This window comes from Fringilla coelebs, assembly GCF_963513975.1.
Source record: "Fringilla coelebs genome assembly, chromosome: 15".
Lineage (NCBI taxonomy): Eukaryota > Metazoa > Chordata > Aves > Passeriformes > Fringillidae > Fringilla > Fringilla coelebs.
The window spans coordinates 8,951,355-8,969,329 of NC_140041.1; the positions used below are offsets into that span (position 1 = coordinate 8,951,355).

A 17,975-nucleotide genomic window follows, 5' to 3' on the forward strand; every position below is an offset into this window, starting at 1 on the left:
TTTTCTAAATATTGTTAGAATTTTTTGTATGTTATGTATATTAGCGTCAGTAAAAATAAGTTATCTTCATGATACTAAGTTATTGCAAAAGAACACTTGCCAATGGGATCCTAAGTTCAGAGGGAGAGCACTCCCTGAGCTCAGGTTGCCAAAGACTTCCCCTTGTGTGAACAAGGCAGTACAGATGAGATGTCAGTACAAACTGGATCCACATCCATGGGTGTCACAGTATCAAACAGGGTAATGAAGCATTCCTTTAACACTTCTCCAATTCTTCATATTGACTGCAAGGAAGTGTTAAGTAGGTAAATGCACCAAGATTGAAAAGATGAAAGAAATAAAAAAAAGAGATGTCTGTTCACATAATATTATGAAAAACCCCTCAGCCCGGTGCAGAAAATTAAAATAAAAAATTAAAAAGAGACAGTGTCTCTGAAAACATAAAAAGAAGCAATTTGAAGAAATTCAATCTATCAGGAAATTGCCATCAATTTAAGAAAGTGGTGAAATATGACTTTAAATAAAAACCTGAAAAAAAATCCCATCAGGCCAGAAAGAGGATGGATTTGGGAGAGAACTGCTCAGGAGAGCAGGGCTCCAATGATTATCCTGGGCTGGTTGGAGCTGGAGCAGCCCTGTGGGCTGCCTGTGCCACCTTTTGCAAAGGAAAACAAAGCATTTCTGTTTTAAGAGAGCCAAAGGAATTAGCTATAACTGACGAGCCCAGAACAGCAGCCTGCAACCTGTTCACATTTCTAAAGTGAGCCCAGTGTAACTGCACTCCAATTTTCCCCAACTCATTATGTAAAATAAAAGCAAGCTGAAAGCCAGTGTGGGGCCACCAAATGCCTTCATTAGCTTTCAATTTTGTTCCAGTAAAAATGCAGCCAAAATCTACTGGGTTCAGAGAGGCTGAAATTTTAGCCTTAACAGCTTTTTACTTCCTCAACACTGTACAGCTCCAGCAAGATTTTCTGCCAGTTAGTTTGGACCTAACAAGCCATTTCCCCATTAACACACAACACAACGTGTCCAGGAGCATTAAGTGTTTTCCACAAGGCCCTGTTTTACAGTCACTCCAAGAATGACAATGCCAAATTATGAATCTCAGACAGATGTTTTCCAGATGTGCTGAGCACCTCACTTAAATGCTGGATGCAGAGCTCTTCCAAAATGCTTTGAAGGCTGTACCAGCTGCATTTAGATAGGCTTACTCCTGAGTTTTTGTTTATGGGAAACTATTCCTAAGGAAAAGCTCTCCAGGAAATGGGCACATCTCACACATGCCTGCAGAGGGTGAGGGATGAAGTCTGATGGTAACCACTGGAGGGAACAAATGGGACAGGAATGGGATGTCGGGACGAAGGGAGACCGGACACCATTTGATCATCTTTGTCTTGATTTATTAGGTGAATACAGCAGGTTAAATACATTTCTTAATAAGCCTCATACATATTGCAAAAGCTGAGCTCAGGATTGGTTACTTATCATCCAGTTACACCTACTTCTACATTCTTCTAGGTTTTTATTGTAAACTATTGAAACTGATCTCACTATTCTGGCAAGGTGCTATCCTCCTACCTCTTCATGTTGCAGCAAGGTCACTGTGACCCAGCTTTACCATTGGACACTGACTGATGACTGTCAGGCCTGTATACGTGCTCTCTGTCAGCTAGTTCTCCCTGCTATGTCCCTTACTTGCAAGCCAGTCCTGTACAAAATCTTCCATAATGGGAAGCTGTGGATGGAGAGGTACAGCACTGTGAGCATGACTTCATAGAATCATCACAAAATGGTTTGCATCAAAAGAGACCTTAAAGCTCATTTCATCCAGTTCCAGCCCCCTGCCATGGGCAGGGACACCTTCCACTATAGCAGGGTGCTCCAAGCCCTGTCCAACCTGGCCTGGGACACTTCCAGGGATGGGGCAGCCACAGCTTCCCTGGGCACCCTGTGCCAGGGCCTCCCCACCCTCACAGGGGAGAATTTCTTCCTAAAATGCAATCTCTGTCCTCAGTGATGGCATTGAGCCCACAGGAAAGAGCAGCTCCCTCACCCTGCAGTGCTGTGATGCCTGCACAGCTCAAACAGCGGAGTGCTGCAGACAGAGCTGGTGCTGCACTCAGAGGGCACTGAGGTCTCTCCCCTCCCTTCAAGCCCCTGAACACGGAACACCCACCCCAGCCTGCCCTGCCACAGCCCCTGTGCAGCTCACAGAGAGCTCACAGCAGCACCTGGAGTCCTCGAGCTCAGCAGGTATTCACGCCGCTTCATTTTTTCCCAGTTATTCTAGAATTCAAGGATAGCTACTTGAGCGCTGGCCATATGAAAATAGCACAGCAATTTTCTTTCAAGACTGTTTTACAACTCCAGCCAGAAGAATGCAGCAGAACCCAGAGTACAGTTATCCATCAAAAACTTACACATTACATAGGGCACACCAACCAAAAATATATATTTCTGAATCTTTCCCTCAGCACAGCTCTGATCCAAAAAATGGACCAAATATCTGAGATTCCTGCAAGCCCTCAAGAAATGCTGCTGTTGCTTCCAGTTTATCTAAAAGGCACCCAGGTGCTGTGCCAAGGGTGAGCTGCACAAGGTTGATCCAGCTGTCTGTCAGTCTGTATACAGAGATAGAGCTCCTTATATCAGTTTATCATGGGCAGGTTATGAGAATCACATTTCCAAACAAGATTTGCTTTAATTTGCTATGCTGGTCCTCCCAGAGGAGCATTAAGATGGGGCTAAGATAATGCTCCCACAGCAAGTGACTGCAAACCCAAAGTTAAATCTGCTTTTCTACAAATATTCAGGAACATTTGCTTCCAGGCAACACTCCTGTTAGTAAACCAATTTGCTAAAATATTCATGAATAGCAAACTACAGGGCCATGGATACAGCAAAATGCTTGCATGTGACAATACAACTAAATATTCATCACAAATGTTTGCACAGTATTTGGCTTGCTCTAGATTAAATGAAAAAAAACCCCAACCTATAGCAATGACTGGCATTCTGCACCATGGATTCCACTGGAAAACCTCTGGTGAGGAGATTGGCTGGTGTTGGACAAGGATGCCCAGGATTGTCCTGTGCCCTCAGGGTTCCTGTACATCAACTGCAGAGGGACCAGAAGGCACCAACATCTCCAAACCTGCCCCAAAACCTCCTGGTGGGCTGCTGTGCCAGAGCAGGTAAATAAGGATTAATAAATAAAACCCCGCTAAAACTTAATACTGAAATTTGAAATAATTAGAAAAATAAATTTTAAAAAATAAAATAAATCATATTAAAATAAAATAAATAAAAATAAAATAAAATAAAATAAAATAAAATAAAATAAAATAAAATAAAATAAAATAAAATAAAATAAAATAAAATAAAATAAAATAAAATAAAATAAAATAAATCATTATTCCTGAAAAACAGGCAAACTCTCAACTAAACTGCCATTGTGGCAGACTAATAGCAAGGAAGAGGAAAGCCCTGACAGTCCTGACAGGAGACTGCAGTCACTTGCAGAGGAGACAAACCCCATGCCCACCATGGCAAACTCTTCCAGGTGAGCCTTTGTTCAGCCCATCAGGCTGTTTGCAGTGCAAACAACCCTAATTCAAAAGGTAAATAAAAATTTCTTCCTTTGGACACATCACACCAATCAACTTTTTCCTACAAAGGTTGCATTTAAATATTTAAATACTTGGATACATTTCAATTGTGAGCTCCCTCTCCATATCATGGCTCATTCCTTCTCCATTTTTAACTTAAAGAGCAGAAGAGGCCGAGCTCTGCTTTACTCCATCACATGGGCTCATTACCATGGGGATATTTATTTCACCCAGACCATTATGAGATGAGGAGGCTGCAATTGCACTTGTGTAATTCCTGTGTTTCCTTTCCCTTCCAGAGCTGCAGACCCAAACGTGGGTCACCTCTTGGTGCCTGGACAGCACAATCCCACCCTTCCAGGCACAGCTCTCCTCTTTGGACCACTCACCACCAGTTTATCCCTGCTTGGGCACAAGGATTTTGTGTTCTGGAGCCCTGGCCCAGCCACAACCCTCCTTCACCCCTGTCAAAACCTACAGGAAAACCAGCCAGGGGAATTTATAGGGACAGAGTACTTTTACTTCTGAGATCATTTAGCAGAAGTTCTGATGCCTTTTTCTGTGACCTTGAGAAAGTCACTGGGTCTCCTCTAGACTGCAATTCCTCCTCTGTAACGGGTGGATTACTATTTTCCTGGCAGGCAAAGGTGTTGTGAGGTCTAATTCATTCATCTTTGTGAAGAACTCTAGGACACTTTGATGGAAAATTCAAAATATTATCTGTAAGGGCCTTCTATTTCAATCTCAGCTGGAAACCTTCCTCTTACTCCTTAATTTGTGATTGATCCTCACTCAATTAGAGGGAATGGGATTTGCATGTAGACTCCAGCAGCAGAGCAGACCCCACAGGAAGGTGCCAGCAGGAGCAGCGGTGCTAATCCATAGCAAGGAGGCAGAGAGCTGGTGCCTGCACTGTGTGGTCCATGGCTGAATGCTGCAGCCCTGGACTGCACTGGGACCACCTAAACCAGCTCTGGGCAAAGGGATGAGCCACAGACCCCCCTGCCACAGCACCCATCCCTACACCAACGCCCAGCAGCGACAGGACAAGGGGGAATGGCTTCACACTGTCAGAAAGCAGGGTTAGACGGGATAGTAGAAGGAAATTCTCCCCTGTGAGGGTGGGGAGGCCCTGGCACAGGCTGCCCAGAGAAAAGTTGTGGCTGCCCCATCCCTGGAAGTGTCCAAGGCCAGGCTGGATGGGCTTGGAGCACCCTGGGCTAGTGGAAGGTGTCCCTGCCCATGGATGAGCTTTAAGGTCCCCTCCAACCCAAAGCAGTCAGTGATGACTCTGTGATGCTCCTACACACTGCCCACCCCCCATACAACTGCGCTGATAATTAACTGTGCACTTTACATTTGACATTAATCTCTATTAACAGGATTTTCAGCAGGAAAAAAAAAGTTTCTACCCAAAGAGCTTTCAAGCCATGAGCAGACAGAATAAATCTGCAGATCACTCATTACCTCCCCGTGTCAAGTTTTATTATTTGTGGGAGCAGTTGCACTTCAGGCAGGTGAGCAAAGGCAGATAACGTCACCCCTGGCACCCCATGAGCCCCTGATGAGAGAGCAGCTTCAATTCTACAGCAAAAAAACAACTGGGAAATTACAAGGGGCTTTATCAGGACCCCATGCTGGGGAGTGCTCATTTTAACTCGTATTCCCATGGCTTCAGGACATCTCTGGTAGGATTCAGCCCTCTCAAGCATATTAGCAAGAACTGCCTGTTAAATCCTGGTGGACGGAGGCAGGAAGGCAGTGAAGGCTGGGGGATGCTGGACCAGCTTTTTCCTTGCAGCTACCTAATTGAATCTGCAGCATCCAGCCTGTTGGTATTCCCAGGCACTCAGAATTTCAATTTGCTCCATGGATTTTTATACCGAGCACCCAGAAAAATTAGCATTTGTGCTGAATAGCTTTTAATCAGCTATTTTAATCAGTTCTTTTTATCTTTAAAGCACTTCTAAATCTCCCTGCCTCAGTCTCCCCAGCCCTAAAATTTATTCCAGCCATTTGTTTTCCTTCATTCAGCTTCCAGCGCCCTTTACCATGATCTAATAATCTTAATCTTTAATGCTCATCTCTACCTTTTAACCTTTTCAGTTTTCATTTAAAGCAATCTCTCTATCTCTCTCAGGTTTGGAGCTTTTTTATTTGTTCTGAAATTAAGGTTTTCCCTGGCTCCTGTCTCAGCACAGAGCTGGAGGTGTCCTATGGAGAGTCCCCTGGCATCAAGCTGCATGTTGCTTCTCAAAAGGTGACTTGTGGGGGCCTTAAGCAAGTCAGCAATTTTTCTATTGATAAAATTCATGCAATTTTAGGGAAATAAAGCTGACTTCAAAAGTATTATAGTATTTCTTGTCATTCATTTGAAATTACTTGCCATGGGCTAGCCTTTCCTTCCACTGGGAAAACTATGGATGTAGAAATTTCATGGAATATTTCCGTTTGGAAAAGACCTTTAAGATAACTGAGTTGGGGGAAAAAAGCAGACAAAATTTTGAGCATCCAAGCTCTTTTCAGGACTGTGAGAGGCTCAGCAATGCAGGAGCTCTGTAAATGTGTCACTTTTTAATCGTGACTTTGTAATGCCCCACTTTGCTGGCATTTCTCCAGTTTTACACCACTTAGAGCATTTTGGAAAACCGTTGACGGAAATGGTGAGAGCTACTATTTAACACACTAAAAAAAGCAAAAACTTTTCCTACATAAGGCTCTTCAATATTTAGGTATGTTTTGAGCTCCAAAATTAATGTACAATAAACACGAACGTGACTTGCAAAGACAAGTGATGCGGGCGCAGCGAGTTCAGGCTGCCACCAAACCGCAACAAGCACGTGTCAGAGGCAAAGAGCACACAAAAATAGATGAAAAAAGAAAGACAAACACCCCCTGACATAACGAGTGTTGCAGAAAGCAGCACCAAAGTTGGCACAGGAACTTCCTCTGGTAAATACAAACCACCTCCCTGCTTCTCTTCCCACACATTTTAATTTGATTCTTCATCCTCCTCCTCTGCTCCGTCCTCCATCACTGCTAAGGCTGTGCTTCAAAAAAAGCTTCATTATCACCTCTCAGCTTTCCTGAAGGCACTGCAGTGAAGGTTTAGCAGGCCTGGGCTTGGAGCAGATGGCTCCCTAAAGCCACCTGCATCTCATTTCCTGAAGATGAAACTTGGGGTGCTTCAAACTGAGACCACCTCATGGAGTATTGTCTTCCTGCACACCACGGACATTTAGGCTGAGCTTTTCTATTTTCAACATGCAAGCAGTTCCTTTCATGCTTTACTTTCATGGAGGGCAGGGATTGCTACACAGTGCTGGGTGCTGGCACGGTCCTCCAGCTGCCCATTCCATTAACCATGGGCTTCAGTGACTCCAGTTCAACCAGTACATCCTCAGTTACAAGGGGGAAACAAACTGGAAAGGTTAATTCTCACTTTCCTTTTTTAAGATGTTAATACTGCTGCTGAATTATCCTTTAAATCCTTTGTTCACTAGCTGATACATAATATGAAGCTTTTTGGTTTTATGGGAGATGTTATGGCCATACACAACAAGACTGGCAACTGGAGGAGATTAACAGACTGGCCCTAAATAAGATGAGACAGATAACAGTCACCAAATAAAACTGTTCATGGAGGTCATGGTCATGACTGCTCTAAGCAAATGTTACACAATTTCATATCTAAAAAATAAAAAGCCACATCACAGTTATTCCTGCACTCCCCAAATGGCTATTGCCTCATATTGGAGCTATAAAAACACCAAGAATGCTGGACAGGGATCACATCTGATAACACCACTTTTTCCACTAGCTTCATCCATGGTGTGTGTTCCTCAATTTTGGCTTTACTGACTGGAACTAAAATCTGTCACTGGTCTGTGCAGAGTCCCAGCACCAGGGAAACAGATTTTTATTTTTGGCTAAGCAGAAGCAGGTAATGGCCCTGTTGTGAGGAGTTCCAGTGGGCATAATTCATCTTTTGATTGACCATGTCAAATTCAGAATCCATGGCAGGATTCCAGTCCCACTTTCCCTACAACCTGTGGGATTCCCATTATGGCCATGAGGTCCCCAGCAAAGATTTTCTATTACTAATAAGTAATTAATATGTCATTAAAGATCTCTTTTTGTTAGACTTCTTTAGGATCTCTCCTATTTTTGATTCTTTTTCTTATGCCTAGACTTTCCCCACTCTTATTGGCATTTAATTTCCAGTGAAAGCCCATACCAGGGAGTTTCACGACTGACTGTTAGCCAAGATTTCCCTTCCATGAATATTATGAATGTAAGCATTCAATTTTCTCTTAAAAAGGAAAATACTTTTCAAGATCTTAAACCTATTCCTAGAAAATTTCCATTACCAAAGCTAGGAGCAGACTGGCATTCCCTTATTCGTATCCTCACATAAATCAATGGAATTTCCATAATTTACCCCAAAGATTGATGCAGTCTGTTTATTAGGTGTAAAGCTATAAATCACATTTAAGAGCAGTCAGCCTGAAAAGCCAGGTAAAATTGATCCCTCCCCAAAAGACTAAGTGGAGGGAGCTGAAAAGGCAGTGTGAGAATAGAAAGGAATCCCTCTGGAATTCAGTTTATTAAGAACTGTATCAGCTCTACCGACAGCAAACACATTCCTCCATTTTATATAGCACTTATCTCTCTTTATAACACTTTAAACTCCTAATATATTTACACTGGACACTGAAATGATCATTAGAGGCTTGACCTCCATGTCAGAGCCCCCAGCCTCCTCCAGCAGGGATTAATTGCCTTCCTCCCCGCCGCCCCTTCCCAGCTCGCTGCCACCGGAGCAGTCTGGCAGCACTGCTGCAAAGTTAAATCAGCAAATATTAATTGCCAGCTGGGAAAAGTGCCATTAGTTCACACTCAGAATTTTTCCAGCTGGAAAGACAGAGAGTGTTAAATGGAGCAGATTTCCTTCCAGTCTGCAGACCAGCAATGGAGCGGGTCTGCCTGTTCTGCAGGCACATAATGAGCAAAACATTCAACACCTTCCCAGAGATGTTTTGAAATGCTATTCCGTAGAACAAATTACTTCTGGAAGTAACAAAGCACAGAACTAACACATGGACAACAAATAAAGTACAGAGGAAATAAACCACCACCACCTGAGGCTGAATTCATATGTATTTGAGATTACTGCAGTGATACAAGTTATCAGCCTGCTTGTTTGGTTTTTTTCCCAGGTTTGTAATTTATTTACATTCAAGCGTAGAAAATTTTCTGTCAACATGCAGAAGATTATCATCTTCCTTAATTAGAAAAAAAATCTTTTTGAGAACTGGAAGAAAGATATGAGTGCTTGAAAATGAAAGATGCCATTACCTAAGGTCATGAAATCATAAGATTATGGGATGATTTGGGCTGGAAGAGGCTTCCATCAAAACATTTAGTGTAGGTCAGACTGAGTTGCTCAGGGCTGCTCCCAGCTAGGTTCTGAAAGCTCCCAGAGATGGAGATGGCACCTGGACAGCCTGTACTCAACCAGTCTCAAGGGAAAGCCATCTCCTCACATCAGCTGAACAGCTCGTCTCAGCTGTGCCCTTTGCTTCTCATTCTCCCTCCATGCAGATCCAGGTCCCATCCTCTGCTACACTGCCTGTGCATAAAGGTCCTGAGAGAACACGTCATTCTGCTCTGCCAATGTGCAAACACACTCACACATGTGCACAAAAACCCTGCACACAGGCATGCACACTCCAGAAGGCTTTAAATATAAATTCATGGCGTGAAATATTGTTGTGAGCAACAGTGTAAGGCTCAAACCAAACAGTGGGACTGTGCATGTGAACCAGAAAGGAGAAAGGCAGGTGGTTTTCCACAGAGATTTCTTATGAAATTCTGTACAAAATATGTACAAAATTATGATTTATTACTGGACAAGAAACGACCTTGTATAAGGAGGAAAATTACTGCCAGATAGTTGCTTAAAGGAAAAAAAAAGACATATTTTAAGCAACGGGACAAAATTATTGAAAAATTAATACTGACATTTCAGTAGAGAAGGAGGGAAGGAAGAGAATGGGACTGGAATACCAGACATGAACATGCATTTACAGCACACCATCAACCTGTATAAAATTCTGTCAGGTTTCATAACATTAGAGCTTTGGTACAAGTGGACCCAATGGACAAAAATATATATTAAGTAGTCAACACAGGTATAGTGCATTTACATAATGGAAAGTTCAAGAATTTGGTCAGCTAAGTTGGACTCAATTCATGCCAGAGCACAAACTCAATCTGACCAGCTGCAGCACAAAGCTGCTGTACAGGCTGGCAAGAAAAGCTGAGCTTTTTATAAAAAACTCAATCCACCTGGATAAAGAGAGGATGTCAGAACCACAGAAAATAACAAATGAGCTTGAGCAAGGACACGTGGCTGCCTTCCTCCAGCAAGGGCTTGGCTGCTGCACAGGAGCTTTGAGATTGCTGATCGAGCAGAAAAACGCAGGAAGAGAAAGAAAGAAAGAAAGGAAGGGAAAAATTACTCCTAAATCCTGAAAATGGAAAAGCACAGCTCTAAACAGAATTTCTGTAATGTATGCAAACTGCTAGGGAAGTGCATTGCTCTGGTGTTTCTGGTGGAAGGAAGAAGGTAAGGGAAGAAAAATTATTGAAAGGTGTCTGCACAGCTGTCTCTGGCCAAAAATAAAAAGAGAAAAGTGAGGGAAGAGAGAGAGTGGGTGTAAACAGTCAAAAGGAAAGAAAAATGAAAAGCAGTGGAAAAAAAGGGGACTACTGCTATGAAAAAGCAAAGCATAGTCCAAAATACTGTGTTAAAATGATATAACCTCATTATCCAAGGCATTTATTCAAATAGGAACATTTTCAGGCCAAGTTCTCATTCTGGACATCCATGGGACAATTGTCATTATGAGCACAGCTATCTTGCCAGTCTTCATAAGTATTGGGAGAGCTTTTGGGGAAGAAAAACTTATTTCCTGACCAATTCAGCACACAGTAAAAGCACTTTTATATTTATGTATTTTCTTACCCAGTAAAAATCACCAACACCTCAATCAAATGACTACAGAAACTCACAAAATACTGAAAACATAGAAAATGAAAAAACCCTGCCACATGGTAGAAAAGTCCTAAATAGAACATTTTCCTATGGAAAAACCAAACTGTATTTCACACCAGGAAGGACAAGGAGATCAAGGAGAATGTGAAGGGCTATGAGTGGGATTGACATTTCTGCTGAGATCTCTGGGTTTAGGGCTTCTACTTCACAGTATTTCCCTTGTGACTTCAAACTCCCAAGTGAAATTTCCCACCTATTTGCTTTATTAACTGAGGAAAAGGGACTGCATTTATAGTTTTGTGTAAGGGGAACTGAGCTGCATCAGAGGCTGAGATAAAGCCTGGGGAGATCACTCCTGCTGAGATCTCTCATTGCTGCACTCACATTTCCATGAGTTTTTTCAATGTTTTGGACTCAAGATTTCAAGGAGCCATTTTATTCCAGGCTGGACCAAAGAGAAATCAGTAGTTTTTCCAGAGACAAATTCTCTTCTGCTCTCCCTAATACTATTGCTGGTACAGAATGCAAATGCTTCTACTCACACAGGAGTATCTGCTACCCACTACTATTTACAAAGCACTTCACATCTGATAAATATGCTAAAAGATCAAAAAATCCTTCCCCAAAATACACAAAAGAAAGCAAATGTCTGCTGTTTGCTTTATTGTCAGTTTGCTGTGGATAGGCCTAGCTCAGCCAATGCAGAATTTGTATTTAATCTCTGTCTTTAAGTCCAGCCAGTTTGTCACTGATAACTGGGCAAACTGGCAGAGCACACACAAACATCCAGTCTGCAGCATCCCTCAGCTCTACACAGGAATTTAAATCTTAATTGAACAAGTCAATGGGGACAGAAAAACATGAAGCAGCCCACTCATCAGTCTGACTGTACCCAAATAATTAAATTAACTACTTGATTGAAAGTGAATGGAAAACAGGTGCAAGGTGTCCCTGACCACACCAATGGGGTTGGAACAGGAGGCTCATTAAGGTCACTTCCAACCCAAACCATTTGTGATTCTGTGATTTTTCACCTTAAAGGTTTTTCTCCAGTCAAAATCTAACATTTCATGTTCCACTCATAATGGTGCTTAAAAACCTGTACCTTAATTGCTGGCTGAAAATTTTGATTTAAGAGAAAACACTATTATTCTTGATTTAGAAATAGGAGACTAAAGTACCAATACACAGAAGGTTACTCAGGAACTGCATGGTAGAAAAAAGGGCTGAAGCCAAGTATTTCTATGGAGTCCCATTCTGTGGGATTATTCCCCACTTAAGGTAAACTTTTTTCTGTATGTTATCTCTGCAGACAGAGGTGTGAAGTACATTTTTATTTATTCACGTGGGAAGAGAAGTGAGCTTGTTTCTTTCTTGCCTTCCATAAAGCTGTTATTCTGCTGAAAAGCAGATTTAAGCAGTGCTCCCTGGCAAGAGTTCGAGGGTTACTTTAAACTGGGACACAAAACTCCTACTTTCTGACATCATTTCATGGTGAGTTCAGGGAAGTATTCAAGCGTGACTTTCTATCATTAGGCATAATACAGCCACTGCAGGGGATGATTACTGCAATAAGAACTCATTTTCTTTAACACTGTATGTGATAAGGAACAAATAAAAACCCAGGCCAGACACACTGTCATAAAAGGGTGGGTGATGTCAAGAATGAAAAACCCAAGGAATGTTCTTGGTAGTCAGGGAAAGAAAATCTCCTGAACTGAGTGGGGCCTTGCTGAGCATCTCTGAAATGAAGACTTTCCCTTTATTTGCAAGGTTTCTCAGGCTGCAGAGGCCCACCTGCATCTTACTCAGGGATGGAGACTCTTTCCACCCTGATCTGACTTGATACCCAGAGGCAGAAGCACAGCAGCTGGAGCAAGGCACAAGTGTCCTTTTAAGATGCTCCTTTTTAATGTGATAGGCATAAAAATCCCTCTTTGCCTTGATATACTCATGTGCTTGAAATAAGCCTTTGGGTGACCCCCTTCCATGATTTACTTCCTACAAGGACTATTGATCCTAATTACTTGTTTTGGTAAATTTAGAGGCTGCCTGTCACAAACTAACCCAGGCTGTTCACCAAATCAGTGCTCTCACCAGCTGTGTTGTCCTCTCCACAGCCAGATCTTCAAAACAAATGAGACTTTGCAATGCACTGCAAAGCAGTACCTACATACCACTGGAAAAAATTCAGTCACAGAAAGACACCATGTCTTCTCCAAGACACAAGAATGGCACTGCTTTTCTATCTCCAAAGGGTATCACAAGGACATATTAATAAGCTCTTCAAATGGGCTCCTGTTTCTTAAATAGGCTCTTCTAGCATCATGTTAGCAAAGAAGAACTCAGGATGGATAGCTCTGTATACAGCCAATCTCCTTGGGGGCTTAAGTGAGCTGAAGATAAAGGAATTATTTTCATATTTGATCATGTAAATGTCACTGGATATATTTGCAACAACCCCCTCAAATCTTCCTGTAGGTATACAGAATCATATTTGACAATGAGCTTTCAAGATATACTCAAGTGAGGCCCTTTATGAGGCCTCTCATTAGAAGTCAAATAATTTACAGCTTCTTCCATTCCCGGGCATCTTATCACATGCTCCTACTCCTGTAGTCTCCCTTGATGACAGGATGGTACATGGCATACAAAATATTAATGGGAAAGATTTGGGACTGGCTTTGGTGCAAAAATGATAATGAAATTTTCTACTGAACCAGTAAAAGAGCTCCAGATGTATGCATCCCCCTGGTAACCAGAACTGTCTTTAAAGTTATTTAAAGTCTGGCCCCATTCCTTATTTCATTTAAGGAGCTCCTTTCCTTTGCCTGTGTCATTTGCCTAACTAGGTTTTCATTTCTCAGTGTTGCAGAAAACTTTTGTTTATACCATCTACTTTTTCTTAACATCTTAGTCTTGTTCAAAGCCTTTTCAAATGAATTGGATTGTAAAAAGTTATTACACCAGCAGCTGAAAAGTACTGAGCAGCACAACTACACAATGCATACAGTGATGTTAATTATTTACCAGTTCCCAGTATGATTACATTTTGCATGGTGATGGCACTCAGGGGCTTAATAGCTGCATAAAACACCGTGCATGTTCTCTGCTGTCCTGGAATAAATCACCCCTGAAAAATTTAGCTCTTAGAAATAAAACATTCCATTCAGCCATTTACCAGGATTACGAGGAGCGACGAGAGCTCCGCAGAAGCATTTATTTCCAACAACGCCCTACCTTTGAAGAAACAGTCCTTGCTGTGGATAATGTAGATTTTCTTCCTCTGCAGACAGGAGGCTCGGTGCAGCTGACAGTGATTCTCGTAGAACCTGCCATCAGATCCACAGACGGGCATGTAGCTGGCCTTGCAGTCCTCCACACACCTGCACTCGGGCTGCTGGGTGTCCCTGTTGAGCACACACCTGCTGCCCCGGCCGCAGAACCTCCTCCGGCAGGGCGCCCGCAGCCCCTCCTGCCCCTGCAGCGCTGGGGACAGCAGAAAACGCCACCGTCAGCCACATTCACCTCTACAGCCCACACAGGCACAGCCCTGACAGGAGCAGCAAAGGTTCTGCAGGTGAAAAGTGCTCCCCTTTGAGGAGCAGCAGCTTGAGGAGCGCTCAGATCTGCACTCCCAGACCTGCAGCTCTCCCCTACCACAACACTGAGCGTGTGCTCAAAGTGCTTCACTGGAGAGTGATGGACACACAACCCTTTGTTCTGTTAGCTCTTCACAAAACTAGAGCCCAGAATAAAACCCAGTGAGAACATTTCAGTGCCCACACTTTGACCATGAGTTCCATTCAGAAAGCAATTCTGAAACCCTACACTACTCCGGCCACAAAACTCAGCAAAGTGCCCCAAGTGTCAGCACTCAGCTCCTGGGCACAGGAGCTCTCACCCAGCTCTCACCCTGGGAGCCAGAATATCCTCCAGGCTAAAATTCACCCAGGTTTCAAGGAAAGCTCAGACAAACAACTGTTGAGGGCTTTTGAAAAAATAACCCTGAAGAAAGACTACTACTGAAAGGAATGAAATGGGAAAACACTAGTCATCGTAAAAAGGGACCACCAGTGTCCATTCCTACACTCTGAGTAATGACATACAGTGAAAAATAACTTTCTACTACTTTTAAGAATTCACTGGGTATGACATTTTGAATATTACTGTGGTCTTTGATATTATTAAAAGGGCTGCCCTTGTGCTATAACATTTTCTGCTTATGAAGTTTCCTCACTTAAAGGTTTACAGAGAACATTACTAAAATTCACACAGGACAGGGCACTTCCAAACAAGCCACTACTCAGAGCAATAATCAGCATTACACTCAATGAAGAGAGTTTCAGGAAATTATACAATTCTATGCTAATTGGAGTTCACCAAGTTGAGCATTACAAAGGGCAATTGCAAAAGGCACAATTATCCCAGGATCAAGCCTTTCCTTGTGCAAAAACCCACTGCCAGCCTTGCACAGCCTTCCAGCAGTCAGACTCTGGCTGCCCAAGAGCCAGGGACTCAGTCTGGACCAGCAAGATGGTTTGGAAGCAAATCCCTTTTCTCTACATTTATCACATGCAGGTTTGGCTCTTGGAAAGGCTTTGGTGCGTGCCAGCTCTCAGAGGATGTTTCAGTGCAAGCACCACTCCAGGTGTGCTGCAGCACCCAGTGGAACAGACCCTGCAGCAACTGGGGTGCCACAACATCTTCTAAGGTACACCCAGGGCTTTTCCCTTCACAGATTTTTCCAGCAGCCAAACAGTTCAGCATAGGAGCACAGACCAGATCTCATCCAGCCCCTTATCACATGCAAAAAAGATGTGAGAAGCACCAGTACCAGCTACTCAAATCTCATTTTATCATGTTAAATTCCCTGCTAACATCAACACAGCCCCTGCCTGCCCAGCATTTCATGCCAATGCAAAATGTCCCAGTGCTGAAGCTCCATTTCATCTACTTGTGGTCAAGGGGTTAAAAGCATTTGCACAGAGACAAGCAAGAATTTCTGACAAAACCCCATTTTTCCTGATTCCCATTAAGCCTTTGTTTTTATCACAGTAAATCTGAAAGGGAAAAAAGTCTGTTATTGGAGGATTACCTATTTGACTCAATAACTCATTAAAATTCCTCCAACTTGGCAAGCTAAGGAATATTGACTTTTCCTGACTTGTAATAAACTAGAAGGTCAAAGCATCTCTGAGCAGTGCAAAAAGTACAGCTCATGGAAGGACTAGCTGACTATTCTATACTTACTTCAGTAATTGTTCCAGAATTTTTGCAAATTATCCTCAGAAATGCAAATTTTGTGACCTCAGGGAGACCTCACTGTAAAGGTCATGTTATCTATCAGGCCTGCTGTAAATCAGAGCAGCCCAAAGGATGAGAACTTGAGGAAGCTCTGGCCCAGCATCCTCTTCCTCCTCTCAGTGGCAGGACCTGCATCTCGACAGGCACTTGCCTTTTTCCACCACAATGTTCGTCAAAAAACATGTTTTGGAGACTGTTGTTGATATTAAAGTTATTTAAAAATCAAGATTCAGCAGCTATTATTGTCTATATAAATGTAATTCGGGTACAACTACAGCAAAGACCTTCAGGGGCTGCCTTGATCACTAAAAATTGATCTCTCAGAGCTTGCACCAGCCAAGGACTGTGTTATGCATCTCACTGAAGGTTATTGCTGCCTCCTCATTCAAGGTACTGCTCTGATTTAATGCACCAGGTCACATCTGAGCAGGTGACAGCTGCACCCTGCCCTGAGAGCAGCAAAAACTATTAAGAGCCTCAAGTAATTCTGGTATTTTGATTTTTAATATAAAATTTTCATAACTGAAGACAAACAATTTTATTAGAATGGGATTTTAAAGTTTTTTAATGATACATCAAAGATTTGTTAAAGAACCAGTCTATAAAAAATATAAAATACTTATTCTTCTCTCCATCTATCCCAGTTACTATGGAAAAATCCCAGAAACCCTGGCTATATTTATGCCTTATTCATTTTGTTCAGAGTTTAATTTACTCTGTGTTCCCAGATGGACAACTCCTCGTTAAAGAGCTTAGTTTGGTAAGGGGATAAGAAATATACTCCACAAACAGCCAGAAAGAAAAAATTGAAGTATTCTGGAATGCTGATGTGCTTCTCCTTGTCCAAGTCCACTCTGAAACCTGTGTGCCTGCAGGCAGAGTGCTAACATCAGTTATCTTTGCCAGAACCTCGCAATGTTGACAGCAGCTCTTTAATTCAATTATTATTTGCATAATCCTTTGAAGAACTGAAGCTCCCCACAAGCTCACTCAGCTGTACCAATGGACCCCCTGCCCAGCAAGGACAGCAACAGGGTGTGAAACTGCACTGAGCAAATGGAGAGGAAAGGAAGTGTTTGACTGTGCAAGCACTGCTGTCTTTATCCAAGTAACTAATTCATCTGGAGCAGCACCACGAACCATGGAAAGGGACTTTCCTTGATTGCATCAAGGTGGATTCCACAGGCAGGACACAGGTGTGCAGCTCACAGTCATGAACCATGCCTTCCACCACTTTTTTGGGAACTATTAAAAGTGACTGAACTCCTCACTCTTACAAGGATTATTAAAAACAGAAATGGGAAAGGTGAAAAAAGTGAAACTACCAACTAACTGCACAAAGTATTTATGAGCCCCACTGTACTGCATGGAAAAGGCATAATTTATTCAATTTATTAGTTGCAAAGAAAGTAATTTACATAGGCAAAAAGTCTATCATCTTGCAAAACAAGACACTTGTCAACACTAAATAATGATGCTTACCATGGCTAGAGTCTGAGGTGTTGCACTGCATTACAGGAGGATGGACAGAGGAAGCTCAGTCTCATACACCCATGAACACACTTCTCAAATTAGATCATGGCTGCCCCTGAGAAATTTGGAATTCCAGTGGAAACTGACAAGAGCTTGGTGCAGGCAGAAAATAACTGAGCTCAGGCTGCTTGCGTCTCAAAACAAGACTTTAATGAGGAAATGAAGATGTTCCTGCCATGCTGGAGAATGCACATCCTCTAGCTGTGCATTAATTCTTAAAGACAGGGACCTCATCTACCTTTTGCACACCACTAAATGTGTACAGATCAGGCTCAGGCACACATGCTTTTTTTTCTTCTCTCCCAAATACAATCCTATTCCTTACTTCCTCAAAACTCCCAAAGGAAGGATGGGTTCATGACAAGCAGTGGTTTCACTTAGGACCAACCAGACAAACCCATTGCAGAAAGCAAACCCAAAAACCAAACAGCTCCATCGTATCACTGCTCATAGAAAGTGGCTTA

At 42.5% G+C, this 17,975-nt stretch overlaps 1 protein-coding gene across 1 annotated transcript in view; it reads right to left on the reverse strand.

Moving 5' to 3' along the window:
* The window catches only part of FSTL4 (follistatin like 4), a gene marked incomplete at its 3' end in the record, with an annotated part of 196,306 nt that overhangs the window by 122,001 nt on the left and 56,330 nt on the right, over positions 1 to 17,975 (reverse strand). The window contains exon 3 of the mRNA XM_084215769.1: positions 13,912 to 14,160. Within this exon, the coding sequence (XP_084071895.1) occupies positions 13,912 to 14,160 (249 nt within the window). The remainder of the gene's footprint in view (positions 1 to 13,911; positions 14,161 to 17,975) is intronic.